The sequence below is a fragment of the Gouania willdenowi genome, chromosome 17 (genome assembly GCF_900634775.1).
Source record: "Gouania willdenowi chromosome 17, fGouWil2.1, whole genome shotgun sequence".
In the NCBI taxonomy this organism is placed as follows: Eukaryota; Metazoa; Chordata; class Actinopteri; order Blenniiformes; family Gobiesocidae; genus Gouania; species Gouania willdenowi.
Window position 1 is genome coordinate 24,881,424 of NC_041060.1, and position 14,398 is coordinate 24,895,821.

General features: G+C 36.6%; 1 protein-coding gene across 8 annotated transcripts in view; it reads right to left on the reverse strand.

The window, feature by feature from the left end:
* asph (aspartate beta-hydroxylase) overlaps positions 1 to 14,398 on the reverse strand; it is a 34,503-nt gene that overhangs the window by 18,935 nt on the left and 1,170 nt on the right. For 3 of the 8 annotated variants that reach the window (XM_028471895.1, XM_028471898.1, XM_028471899.1), the window contains exons 1-4: positions 7,678 to 7,917; positions 3,407 to 3,562; positions 1,845 to 1,889; positions 917 to 985 (exon numbers count right to left, since the gene is read on the reverse strand). In XM_028471895.1, the coding sequence (XP_028327696.1) occupies positions 917 to 985; positions 1,845 to 1,889; positions 3,407 to 3,562; positions 7,678 to 7,768 (361 nt within the window). In that variant the 5' untranslated portion in view covers positions 7,769 to 7,917. Of the gene's footprint in view, positions 1 to 916; positions 986 to 1,844; positions 1,890 to 3,406; positions 3,563 to 7,677; positions 7,918 to 14,398 lie in introns of those variants that run through there. The other 5 variants (XM_028471894.1, XM_028471891.1, XM_028471893.1 and 2 more) reach the window with 4 other exon arrangements.

Below are 14,398 nucleotides of genomic sequence, written 5' to 3' on the forward strand. Positions count from 1 at the left end.
ATAAAACCCCATTTTGTATTTTCTTTTTTCCTCTCTCTCTCGCTCTCTCTCCCTCCCCCCGTAGTGCCATTGAGTACCCCCATTTGAGAAACACTGGACTATTGAACTATTGCTTATATATTTAAATTGTTTTACTTTAACAATAAAAAAGAAGAAATGTGCAAAAGACCACAGAAGCTATAAAAGTAAAACTTAAAACGTTTTCAAAAAATAATCATAAAGGTTAAAATGTACCATACTTATCAGCACATAATTGCATATTTCTAACATTTTCTTCATTATTCTGATCAGAAAAGTTGAAGAGATAAATGAACGTAGTAACATAGCCCCACCCCTTTCCCCTTTGACCCTGCTGAGCTTGTGCCGCTACATGCTAAGCTAACCCAAACACGTGGGACTGGTAATTGGTATGGAGATCGTTCACAGTCTCAGACGAAGACAGCACATTTACTGTCTGCAATACGTGGAACAATGATTCATCCTCAAGTATGAAAAAAGCGCTGCACAGACTGTCAGATAAGCCCAGAAAGATGAGGAGATGCTTTTCATCTCTCAATTTAATCAGCTGCATACATGCCTTTTAACATTTGGTTCATGTTTTTAAGTTTCAATATGTTTCTTTGACAGGAACAGATCTATTCTTTATATGTCTGTAACAAAAAACAGATGTTGGACAAGGACGGCAAGTGTGTGTCTGATGTGCAGAGAAAGTTGGAAATCAGTTCTTCCTAAAGGCCGGACTGATTTTTGCTTCATATTGTTAAGCGCATATTTTTTTGAAATTATTTTAAATGAGTCAAATTTAAAATCCACAGCCGTGCAAAAGAAACCCAAACCTGCACTTCATCCTAACCTCATGCTTCATCAAACGCTGCAGTCGAACACACAGGTTAAAATCAGAGACTCGTGGACTTGCCTAGCAGAACTTTAGCATCATCAACGTCGAAGTCACCGTCTCCGTCTGCGTCGTAAGCGACCAGCCGACCTGTGGCAAGAAAAACACAGACCAGGGACACAGAAAGAAGTACAAGTGTTATGTTTCTTAACAAAGTGAAGAGGAAAAACAAACTTTTTTGAGAGAAAATGAGTGATTTGTTATCAGAAAGAAGAAGAATGCTTGAGTGATCAAACATTCTTCTAACAAACAGACATTAAACACAAATGAAAAAAAAGTGACAACAATACTAATTATAAGATGAAGAATAAATGATATGATAGTGAATAAAGTCTATATGTACACAGCAACAAGAAAAAAATCCAAAACAACAACGATATCAAGTATATACAAATTAGGGGTGTCCCGATCTGATATTGCTATTAGATATCGGTCCGATATCAGCCAGAAAACTAATATCGATTTTAATCGGACTGCGTCTAAAATCTCCAATTTATATTTATTCAATTGTAGAATACTGTAGATATTATGTTGAAGGTTAAAATGTATGTAACCAATTGGTTAATAATTAATGGGTCAGTTTTTCTCATACATCACTTGATCAAGTCTTTTCTAATATTCCACACTACAAAATAAGTTATAAAAGTATGTATGATTTGTGCTGATATATCGGATCACTATCGGTATCATATCGGAAGTGAAGAAATTGTATTGGGACATCCCTAATACAAAAGATTAATAATAGTTACACAATTTAAATGCATTAATTTCATAATGTGAAAAACAAAAACAAATGAAGAATGTACTGGGTTTGGTTCCTCAGATGCTGATTTTTGGTTTTAAATCTAAAAGTTTGACGTTCCTGGGGATCTCAGAACAAAACCCACTACAAACAGTGTGTTAGTCCATGTGTGAGGAGGAGGAGGAGAGAAAATGTTGAGATGTTTACCTTGTAAGGCCTCAGACAGGTTAATGTGAAAGCTTCGAGCTTTGTCTGCATGCAAAACAAAGAACGCAACAAAACAGCAAGAGTCAGCACAATCGCCAGCTGATCCACAGTCCATACCATCAGAGATCACATGACAAGAACGTGCACGAAGGAGAGAACATGCAATCTGCCCCATGTCCATAAAAAGGCTGGTGTTTGATACGTCACATTAACACATGGGTCTGTCACTATGCTATTAAATTTATTTACATCTTTGAATACATTTTTAAAAATAAATGTAAAATAAATTAAAAGTCTATCATTTAATCAAAATAAAAGCATTGCTATAGGTTAAATTTACTTTAAAGAGAATAAAAAAGCTCTCCTATTTTTATACAGAGGATAAAAATAGCAAAAAGATGCTAAAATTATGCTTCACTTCATGTTAATGGTATATACGTAATGTTTAAATCTGATTGAACTGACTTAAAAATTGATTTAAAAAAACATGTCAACAGTGGACTGGATTTTTGGGATTTATAAAGTTAAAAACAACAACTGAACCAAACATCATAACCACAGAAACATGATCATATCCAAACCGTGGATTATAATCGTCCCATCACTAGATTCTCTAGAGCCAGGTTTCAATCGAGGTTAGGACATGTGCAGGAGCGTGCATGTGTATGTGTGTGTGTGCACTAGTTTTCATTACATTACAGGGTCTTTACAGGAAAACACCTGCCAAATGAGGACACTGCAGCTTAGCACACCTTCTAAAAATGCTCCCAGACAACAAGTCTTGAATGTCCTGCATCACAAATTCATGAAACGTGTATTGATTGATTGAGTGTCTGAATGTGGAAGCTCACACACACACACTTTAAAACACTTTCTGTGAAGTCTCTCCACATGTGTCATGTATGCATGACAATTCCTAGTGTGCATTGGTCTCACTTTTCACGTAAACATGAATTGTCAGTGTGTGTTACACCGTGGTCCTCATAAGTCACGTAAACCTGACAATGTCCCCCCAAGTGTGATTAAAATTAGGCTGGACTGAAATAAAGCTGCCAGATCCATCCAGATATTTCCTGAACACGTGTGTATGTTTATGCGTGCGTGTTTCAGCTTGTTTTCAATAGATATGAGGACATTTTTTACCACACCCACAAAATCAAGACATTTTTTACTTCTTCATTCTATCAGTTTCACAGCCTTTAAAACTGCTTTCAGACAAAAAGTTGTGAATGTTCCTCTTCATCACAAATGCATGAAAAGTGTTTAAAGTATGTGAACTATTTTAGCTCATCTTTGATTTTTGCATGTGTTCCACAATTCACCTAAACCTGAAATATTAGTGCATTAAACCAGGGTCCTCATGAAGTCACATAAATGTAAAATGTAACAATGCCATTGAAATCAAGAGTGACCAAAATACGCCTTAGTTGAAATCTGAACAGATAAGTATCAAAGTGTGTGTGTGTGTGTGTGTGTGTGTGTGTGTGTGTGTGTGTGTGTGTGTGTGTGTGTGTGTGTGTGTGTGTGTGTGTGTGTGTGTGTGTGTGTGTGTGTAAACCCACCAACGACTCCCTGGTAGTCGACCAGGTCGAAATAGACGACGGCGACCGACGTCCACACTCCTAGTAGAGCAAGGACGATGAACCAGGTGAAGAAGCTCCCGGAGCCCGACTCCGCCTTCTTCCCATTCCTATTGGCCGATGGAGGCTTGGCGCCATCTGCAACACAAAACAAAGTACAGCTCAGTTGCAATTCCTGCGTTTGTGTGAAGGCATCAGTTTATATGATGCACGGAGCAGCAGCAGACTTCATCAGTCATGCATGATGCACGTGTGTAAAAACAGTTTGTCCCATCGTATAAACGCACAATCAGTTCACGTCGAACCTCTACGACACATTCTTACATTTTAATCAATGGCAAACCGATCAACGTGCATTAGTTAGAGGTGTGCTATGAATCTGACCATACGATATATCCCGATACTAAACAATACGATGTACATTGCGATATAAATAATTTCAAATTTCATCTTTATAAGTACAAAATTGTATGAAATACAATTTATTTTTCTTAACTTGTGAAATCAAGTAAATGGTAACCAACTGTAATTCAATGGTATGTTTATATCAAACATTACATTTCTCACAAAAGTTTAACTTTTGCCTTTACAACAGATTCTGTTTCTGTTAAGTTCTTAGTTTATTAAAAGCAAAGTAACCACATACGTTCATAAAATTACCCAGTATGTTTTGATGAAAATGAAAATAAAGCAAATGAATTCCAAGCTACAATGCATTGAGGAGTGTTTTATGTGATTCACTGACCGGGTGTTTACATGCTATGCAAGTGTTAGCTGTTTGATCAAGAGATGTCTTTGGAGGAACACTGTCGTCAACTGACTAAAAACTGTTTTTACCACCTGAGAATTATCTCTAAAGTTAGGTATTTGTTATAAAAATCAGATCTCAAACTGGTCATACACACGTTTATACGTTTATATCATCATGCATTGACTAGTGAAATTCTGTTTTTACTTGTTTTAATAAGTCGTCCCTAAACAGACTCCAGATCCTACAAAATGCTGCTGTCAGACTTTTAACTGGGGCTCCCAGAACTTCCCACATCACCCCCATTCTTTCTACTCTGCACTGGCTTCCAGTTAAGTTTTGCTTCAAGTATAAAATCTTAGTTCTTACTTTCCGAGCGTTACATTGTCAGGCCCCTCAATATATCTCGGACTTGTGCCCCTACACTTCAGGGAGCAGTCTTTGGTCTTCAGACCAGGGTCTCCTAAAGATCCCAAAAACTACATTTAAAACCAGAGGAGACTTGGCGTTCCAAGCTGTGGCCCCCAGACTCTGGAATAACCTGCACCAGTCTCTCCAGGAGCTCAACTGTGTGGACACTTAAGAAACTGTTGATGACTTTGCTTTTCAGAAAAGCTTTGTTAACTGGATTTAAATTTTTTATTATTATCCTTTTATGATGCTGCTCCTATGATGTAGATGCACCCATGTTTTATTATTCTATTATGATGTTGCTCCTGTTGTATTCATTTCTCCACTCCTCTCTACAGCACTTAGTGATTTTATCTGCAGAAAGCGCTTTATTGATAAATTACTGACTTTTCATAAAAAACATGAACATTTTTTTGATAGATGCCATAATTGCGCGGTGAAATATCGCAATATAACGCTGGATCGATTTTTTCTTACATCCTTATTAGTTAGTGTGTCCTCAAAAATGTGTAGCATAGATATGTTTCTAAAAGTACAAACATTAACTAAATGATCCAAGAAAGCACATTAACAGGAACATCTTTCTTTAAGTCTGTGCAGCGGCCGTTTCATAGTCCTTCCCAACACCCTCAGGTTTAGGCGTCTTTCTAGGTGATGGATAAGGAAACTGAACTTTTTCAAATTTTCAGTCTATTGTTGCGTAGATTGTGCATCACAATCCAGAGTCATACAGAGGAGTAGAATGTCAATGAGCTCCTTCTCAAATGGGATTTGTTGATTCTAATCCACAATGTCAAAAAGTTGTAAGTTTGGGGAAAGCCCTGATGAGTTGAATGATATAAAACATCACTGTGGTTTATCTGCAGCAATAGTAACTGATCAGAGCTGCAGAAAGCAAACAACAAACCACAACCTAGGAGCTATTTTTGGGAGAGCTATTGAGGTTCTGCAATGCATGATGGGAGAAAATAGCTGTGCAGAGATTCAACAGGTGTGCGAGGTGTTGTTGGTTTGATCAGCGTTTGGTTTTGAAGCAAACGGAAAGCTGATGCAGAGAATCCCGACATGTGAAGCTGCAGAAAGATCTGATACAGGAAGAAACAATGGATCAAAAACACTCCAGCAGCCAGAATGAGACGAGAACTAAAGACCTGATGACAGCTCATGCTACAACGCCTTAAACCACGTTTCCACAACTAACACCCAGGCTACCTACATTTAGAACAGGCCACAGAGAAAGTATAATTGTTTGAAATAAGGTTTTCATTTTTTATTTCCGGAGTTTTCCGGGGATCTCACTCGACCATCCACTTACTAACGTGATCGACTCGCAGCGTCATTTCAGCGACAGAAGCAGGTCCTATCATGAGCACAGAAAAAATATGCAGGCGTGGAGCAGTGAGGAGGAGCAGCATGTGTGGATGTAATGTTTTTAGCATAATTTTCATGTTAGTTGACCATTTTCGGTTTTCTGTCTGTTTAAACGGCTCTCCCTAATCAGATGTCACTACTGACTTTGAAACTTTACAAAATTGTGACAAACACGCTAAATATGGTTAACTGAGTTAACCATTGTCATTAATTTCATATATTGCTGTATTTGTGACAAATGCTCGTGTTGAAAAAGATGTTGGTGAGATTTGTTGTCTGTCCGTTTGCTAAACATATACATGTTAGACCACCTGGTTTATGGTGGAAAATTGCATGTAAATGCGGGATATTGTGCAAAACGTGCGTGAGAGGGTATATTCTCTGTTGTATTGCAGTTTACATTTGTTTGAATTAATAATAATAATATTGCCATTTCCATTTCAGTAAGTAAATTCTCTTTTCTGTTCGTTTTACACAATAACAGAAAACAGGAGCGCCTACATTAGCACTGCACAGATTTGGGTATGGATGAAAGTGGATGACAGGAGTGGGCACCTGGTTAAGAACTGATTTGTTTCTGTTTTTCTGCCACAGGTCTGGCTCTGTTTGCGTCTGGATGAGGGGCTAAATGAGTCGTCAAAACATTTCATATCACACAGGCTCCAAAAATGACCTTTATACACACACGAGAACAGTCTAGCCATTTTTTTCATGTATTATTGTCCAATTTAAGTAATAAGGATACAAATAAAGCCTAAAAAAATACTTTGTTTGTTTGTACTAATTTGTTTTCTTTATTAAAATCATATATTTTTTAAACTACCGGTATTTCTTTTTTATATGTATTTATAATTATCAGATAACAGAACTTTAATTGATTAAAAAGCTGTCATTACATTTGGTTTTCATTTATTTATTTCATTAAAAAGTTTCATATCCTGCAAGGCTTTACAGCACAGACGTGTTTCTACTCTTTTTCAGTTTAATTTAAAGTAAAATGTCACGTTATGCACACATCCCTCCATTCTGTTCCTCCTGTGTGGTGGTTATGGAAAGCATGTATTTGAGTCCAAACCTGAGGTGCTGCTCTACGGACTGGACCAATAATGCTATGTGCAACCTGCTAAGTCAGCATGTTTGGCTGATTTTGGGAAGTTTAAGAGCCATAAAGTTGATAGGCAAAGGGAAAATGAGAGGCTCTAGCCTCAGTTGTACTCAATCTCATATTGTTTTGACTTCTGAAGCATGGAAAACATTTAATTATTTACAAGATTTAACCTAATCCTAATTAAGCATTTTTTGCATTGAAATTTGAAATATAAAATCTGAGGCCTTACAGTAAATAAAAGGTCTGTGACTCACTGAGAAGATCACATTACTACTGTACCAGCTTTTATGTAAGGCTATGGTTGCTCTGCATTATTGTGAACGATCGATGAGCTGGAATTGGTCCTAGTACATTTAACCTTCCTCTCTCTTTAACTAACGGGGATTGTGGAGCTTTAGGAAGCTCAGTGGGAATGCAAATCGAGACAAATGAAGGCGTTAACTTAGCTTTCTTCCACCAATCAGAGCAAGTCCTGGATAGTCCTGGTCTAAGGAGCCTTAAATCTGATTTTAGAGCATTAATGTCCATTTTGCTCCTGCATAAACTCTTCTCTAACTCCATGAAAAGAATGCAGGTTGACTCCTCCTTCCCTGAGGTGAACAAAACCATCCAGACCTTTGGTGTTGAGGAGATCCTCACCTTGGATGTCACCGCCTATGACCGCAGGACTAGCAGTTACCACGGGAACGGAGCTGGGATCCTCCATCCCTTCAACCGCGCAAAAGAAGAAGTTCAGTGTCCGAGTGAAGCCGAGACACCGATGGTCTTTGTCTGTCCTCAGAGGTCAGTCATGCTCTCTCTCACTGCTCCTGATTTAGCTCTGGAGGTCACACACGTCTATTTGTAGTGAAGCTGCAACAGTTGGCCATGACACACCGAGGAGAGGGAGGAGCCATTATTACAGAAGGAGCCTCCTGCTTTTCACGCTGCCTCCAATAACACAATGTACATATGGGTGTAGCCTGAGAGCCACACACAGGGAGACTTCAAACCTGACCTCAACCAGCTCCAGATGATCAGTAGCCACATGGGCATACAGGGAGGGACGCGACCACAAGGTGGAAAGAACCCAAAAGAAGGTTTTTAATCTCAATGAATGCCATTTAATTAGTGGCTACATAGAAGCTAGGGGGCGGGACAAGATGGTAAAAAGGATCCTAAGTGAATAAAAATGGAAAATTTCCTCATATTTCTTTTTGAATAAACCATTTAAACTAGTGATTTACCAAAATTCCAGCTAGCGCTAATTTTCGGGCGAAAATGGCACAAAATTGCATTTTCGGTCTTCGGCCGAAATCAGAATCAGAAATGTTTTTAATGGCCATGTACAGTTTTAAGGACAGTACAAGGAATTTGTCTTGGTAGTTGGTGCACAAAACAAACAACAAAAAAAATAAAAAAACAAAGAACAACCCAGCAACAATAATAATAATAATGATAAATATAAAAGATGAGGGATAAATAAAGGATAGAAAATAAAGGATAAATAGGATAAATATATATATATATATATATATATACATATATATATATATATATATATACTGTATACAGTGCAGCAGATAATGTCATCATGGAGGTGGTGATCGGGTGGGGGGGGGGGTTCAGTGGGTGACTTGGGGTGTGTTCATGTGGATGGTGGCAGAGGGAAAGAAGTTGTTTTTGTGTCTGGAGGTTCTGGTCCTGATGGACTGAAACCTCCTTCCAGAAGGGAGAGATTGAAACAGTTTATGACCGGGGTGGGAGGGGTCGGCCACAATCTTTCCTGCACGCCTCAAAATCCTGGAGGCAAAAATATTGACTAAATATCAGGAAAAAATAAAAATAAGTATTTTAAATCAATTTTTTAAATAAGAAAAAAAATTGATTTAAAATCGGCACCAAAAAAAAATCGCGATATATCGTGAAATGTTCCAAGAACATGTTTGGATAATAATTAAAGTTAAGAAGCGGATTTTCATCAAGAACTTCAATGCACTTTGTGTTTCAATGAGAAACATGTTTTATTTTGACGCTCTTTCAGCAGCTCAGTCAGTTATAGGCCTGAACAATATTAAATATATACATTTAATGTTTTTTATTTTATAATGTGCATTGTTAAAATGTCAGTGCTAAATAAATATTTTTATACTTTTAATTAATTTATTCTTTGAAGCATTAATATACATTTTTACAATTGCAATATTTTAATTCTAGTGCAGCTACTACACATTCACAGCCATAAATGTAATGGGACGTATAATTTGCCTCGTAATTTCTTTCAGTGTTTCGGACTTGGTTTTCTCATTTTTGGTTTCGGCCCAGAATATTCCTTTCGGTGCATCCCTAATTTAAACTGATGAGTAACACGTGGGACTGTTCGCTGGTGTGGAGTTGAGTCTCGGAGGAGGACAACGCATTTACCGTCTGCAAAACGTGGAACACAAAGAATCATCTTCAAGTTTCCTCATCTCTCACCAGGAACAATAAACATAACATGTCTGGAAGAAAATAGGAAACGGCCGCTGCACAGACTGGCCATTCACTTTGGTTAAACAGCTGCAAGTCAAATATGTTTCCATGCAGTGGTCCACCACCACTGCTCCACAAAGAAAAGATAAGGTTTCGAATTACAAGCATTTTATTTTTATCACTTTATCTGGTGATCATTATAGCTAGTGGAGTGACACTCATACAGTCTAAGCACTCAGTGCTGTCCAAGTTCATCATTACAGAGGAAGGACGAGGGGACACATTAGAACTTCAGGATGTTTTCAGTCGGTAGATGACCGTACACACGCACACTCGCACAGTATGTTGATAGGACAGGGGCTGGTCAATAATAAACTAAAACCACACACCACGTCTACATCAGATTTTTGATTTTCAGAAAATACTTTCATCTGTAAATGTCAAACTGAAGAGGAAAAATATTGTTTATGACCTTCAGAAGAAACCACGCCATCAACATCATGCACAAACAGTCAAAATATTACAACCATATGAGGCTCCGATTGTCAAGTTGCGCATGCTGAAATAAACTTTTTGCAACATTTAGCAACAAACCACCTTTAAAAAACGTGTGATTTTTATTTTATGTCACTTTTAACCTGATTCAAAGCAATATTTGTGAAATTTGTGATATTTATTTTCTTGCAAAAATATGTCAATTTTAAATCTAAATGTTAAATACCAAATCTAAATGCAACGGGTCAAACAAAATATTTAGCTAATGTGCAAATTCCCCGGAAGTACCAAAATAAAAGCTCATTCCTGTGAATTGGCTATTAGCTAAATATTCAGTTTCACCCGTGACATTTAGATTTAGATTTGACATTTAACATTTAGATTTAACATATTTTTACAAGAAAAATTATATCAATTTTCTGTAAATCTGATTAAAAGTAACAATTAAGCAATTATTTAAACGTGTTTTTTTGGTAAATGTTGTAAAAAGTTGGTGTTTATTTTAACATGCGCAACTTTCCAATTGGCGCCCCGTACAACCACAGCAGTCACCAGGAAACGGACAGGTTAGTGTTTTGACAAAGGTGCTTCTCACTCAGATTTATAATACAGTATAATAATAATAATAATAATAATAATAATAATAATAATAATAGGTATTCAACATGTCAACTTTAAATGTGTGTTTTTAAAACCATTCCACAGTTTTTATATGAATGTGTGTACACTAGGAATGTAACGATTCACTCAACTCCCGATACGATTCGATTCACGATACGATTCTCTCACAATTTAGTTTACAAAATGGGACTGTAGACAAATGACTGAAAAATATTCCTTCATTTTTTTTGGGAAAATACTGTACTATTTTCTTTTATTTTTCATTGTCAAAAGAATCCTTTGATAAATTATTCAAAACAATGCAATTTAACTAAAAATAAATCTTGAATGAAATAAAGGAATAATACAAATCAAGAAGAAGCTTAGTAATTTAAATTTTGGTTCTATAGTAAACAATGCAAAACTGCGTAATAGTTCTTTTTCTTTTTAAAAGTGCAACTGAAAATGTATTTTGTGCCTTAACAATTGGACTTTAAAAAAAAACCAGTCTGCACTGTATTTACGTTAGATATTTGTTTGGACCAGCAGAAGGCGCTGATAAACCCAGTGGTCGGTTGGCATGCAGAAATTCTTGCAGTGAAGAAGAGATGCTATGCACTAGCAGATAGAGCTAATGGAAATACGTGACTTTTACAGATATCTACAAGGGATGTAACGATTAATCATAAGGCAGTTAAAAATCGATTCATAGGTATCACGGTTGATATCGATTTTCTGAAAAATGAATCGCAGTACTTTTTTTAATCCACTATCCACAAGTGTAGGCGGCGGGCGGAGGCTGCTAATACTTTCTTTTTGGCCGCCTTCTACTCTTAAATATGTTAATAAATGATTCATTGCCCCTTTAGCACCGAAAGAATATCTGTAATATTACTTGAATATCTGTAAAAGTCACGTTTTTCTATTAGCTCTGTCTGCTAGCATAGCTTCTCTTCTTCACTGCAAGAATTTCTGCATGCCAACCGACCACTGGGTTATCAACGCCCTCTGCTGGTCCAAACAAATATGGCGTAAATCAGTGTAATCACGGTTTTTTTTTTAAAGTCCAATTGTTAAGGCACAAAATACATTTTCAGTTGCACTTTTAAAAAGAAAAAGAACTATAATGCAGTTTTGCATTGTTTATTATAGAACCAGAATTTAAATTAATAGGCTTCATTTTCATTTGTATTCCTTTATTTATTGCATTCAAGATTTATTTTTAGTTAAATTGCATTGTTTTGAATAGTTTATCAAGGAATTCTTTTGACAATGAAATATAAAAGGAAAACAATACAGTATTTTCTAGTTTTTTTTCCCCAAAAAAAAAAATTGTCTACAGTCCCATTTTGTAAAATAAATCGTGAGAGAATCGTATCGCGAACCCAGTATCGTGAATCGAATCGTATCGGGAGTTGAGTGAATCGTTACATCCCTAATATCCACGTAATATTCCAGATATCCTTTCTGTGCTAAAGGGGTAAGGAATCCTTTATGAACATGTTTAAGAGTAGAAGGCGGCCAGAAAGAAAGTAGTAGCAGATTCCACCCCAACACTTTTAAAGAAGAGAAGGATAAATATATAGCGCCCTCTGCTGTTTAAAAAAGTACTGCGATTAAATTTTCAGAATATCGATGTGAACCGTGATACCTATGAATCGATTTTTAACTGCCTTATGATTAATCGTTACATCCCTAGTGTACACCGACTATTTTAATCTGATTGTTTGGGAATCTTTAGAGTTGCCAACGCAAACATACGATCTAGTCCTTCCAGTATGAAGTGCTTAGCATAATGTTATATCACATAGCCCACAGACATGACTGGAGGTGCAGGATAATTAACTTAATTCAATTCAACCGCAGACGAGACGTTTACTGTCTGCAATAAAAGTTTTAAAGCCTTTACTAGATCTATTATTTATATGTCTGTAACAAAGGATAAGGAAAGACTTATTTAAAGAAACTGTCATTAAATGTATGCACTTTGTTTTATTTTGACAATTGTAGTCATGCTTTAAATGAAAATTTCAACAATTTGTCAAAAAAACAGATGAAGATAAAAAGCAATTTGTTTTGTTACAGATAATAAATTTGCTATATTTGTGACTTAAAAAAAAAAAAAAAAGACATTCGCTTTTGTAAGCATTTACAACTATTGCATACACACACACTGCACCGTCATGCCAAGTCACACACTGCACCACACGTCGTCAGTCAGTGCACGGAGGTGTTACCCTTGTACCTGTGCCAGCTGCAGCAGCTTCCAACCTGTGAGAGGCAAAGGAGCAGCCCCGAGGGAGCGTCACAGAGCAGCACAAGCACCATGTGCCAACATGAGAACGAGAACAACAGGAACAAACTCAAACACCCGTCAGACAAAGAGCTGTTTGCTGTGCAGCACGTGCGTCACTAATTATCCCAGGAGGAAGCCTCCGGGACAATAAAATATTTATGCTAAGAGTTGTAGTTTGTGTAAAATGTGACGGTTTGAAACGCTAACCGTGACATGTGCGTTCTGTGCAGCCCTGAAGTTTTCCCTCTGTTTGTTTTACACGTTACATAAAGAACACCAACACTACTTTTCTATGCATTTCCTATGAATGATAAGATGATCAGGTTATGCAGGTCTATTATTTCGTGTGAAATGTGTTGGTCTGCTTGTTTACGGATTTGAAACTATGATAAATGTGACATTTGTGTATTACTAATGAAGTGTTAATGCGCTTGACTTTAAAAAGAATTTTGCATGTTTTTGTGGAACATAACAAAATAATGACTCTTAAAGCCGTGCATTGTACTTCAGTAGCATTAGGAAGAATTATAAGTACTGTAAACTATCTTAAAAGCACTTTAGTCTGTGTCTCTCTAAGAGGACAGCACGTGTGAGTGAGTTGTGTAGCGTGGCTTGTTTCAATGCAGTAGAAGTTAAACACACTTTTTCTATTGAACCTTGTGCTGAAAAACACACTGGCAGAGATTACAGGTTCTGTCTGTCCAGGCATCTGCCACAAAACAAGCAACGCTGCAACACTCACTCACATGTGCTGTCTCTCCTTGAGTCTAAACTCAGATGCAGTTAAACATAAGGGTGGGAACCGCTGGGTGCCTCACAATACGCGATACAACGCTCACGATAACGATTATCTCACGATATGACAATACTGCGATTATCGATATATTGGTCAGAAATCAATCTATGATAATCTATGACATAAGAAAAAAAAAGATTAAGTGAAAAAATACAAAAATTTTCTGCTATATAAAAGAAAAGGTTTTGAAAATAATCAAAAAAATATTATTTTTTTAAATTGATACTTAGCGAGAGCGTGCGAAAAAATACAGCATTTAGCGGTTTTTGTTAAATGTTGAGAAAAGTAAGAGCAAGCAAATCTTTTGTTTTTTTCTGTGTACGTCAGTGTGTTTGACTCATTTGATATTCATTTTAGTACACAGACACTAATGAGTTAATCAGACCCTGCCATCTGTAACCAATCACAGGCTTTCTAAGAGTCACATGTTGTCTGTAATATATAAAGAAAAGTTGGTTATCAATGAAACTTTCTCTCTGTCTCAGGACTAATTATTGACATAATTCACATCAACACATTTGATTATTTGCTTCACGACAACTATTATAAAGGCATCAGCATAAAGTTTTTCCACTCTAAGTTTCCACATATTAACATTTGGTTGAAAATCAAATAAATGGAAAGATTTGTTATATGTAATATAATATGTAATACCTATAGTGATTTTTAAAAGTCATACTATCAATTAAAATGTCTAT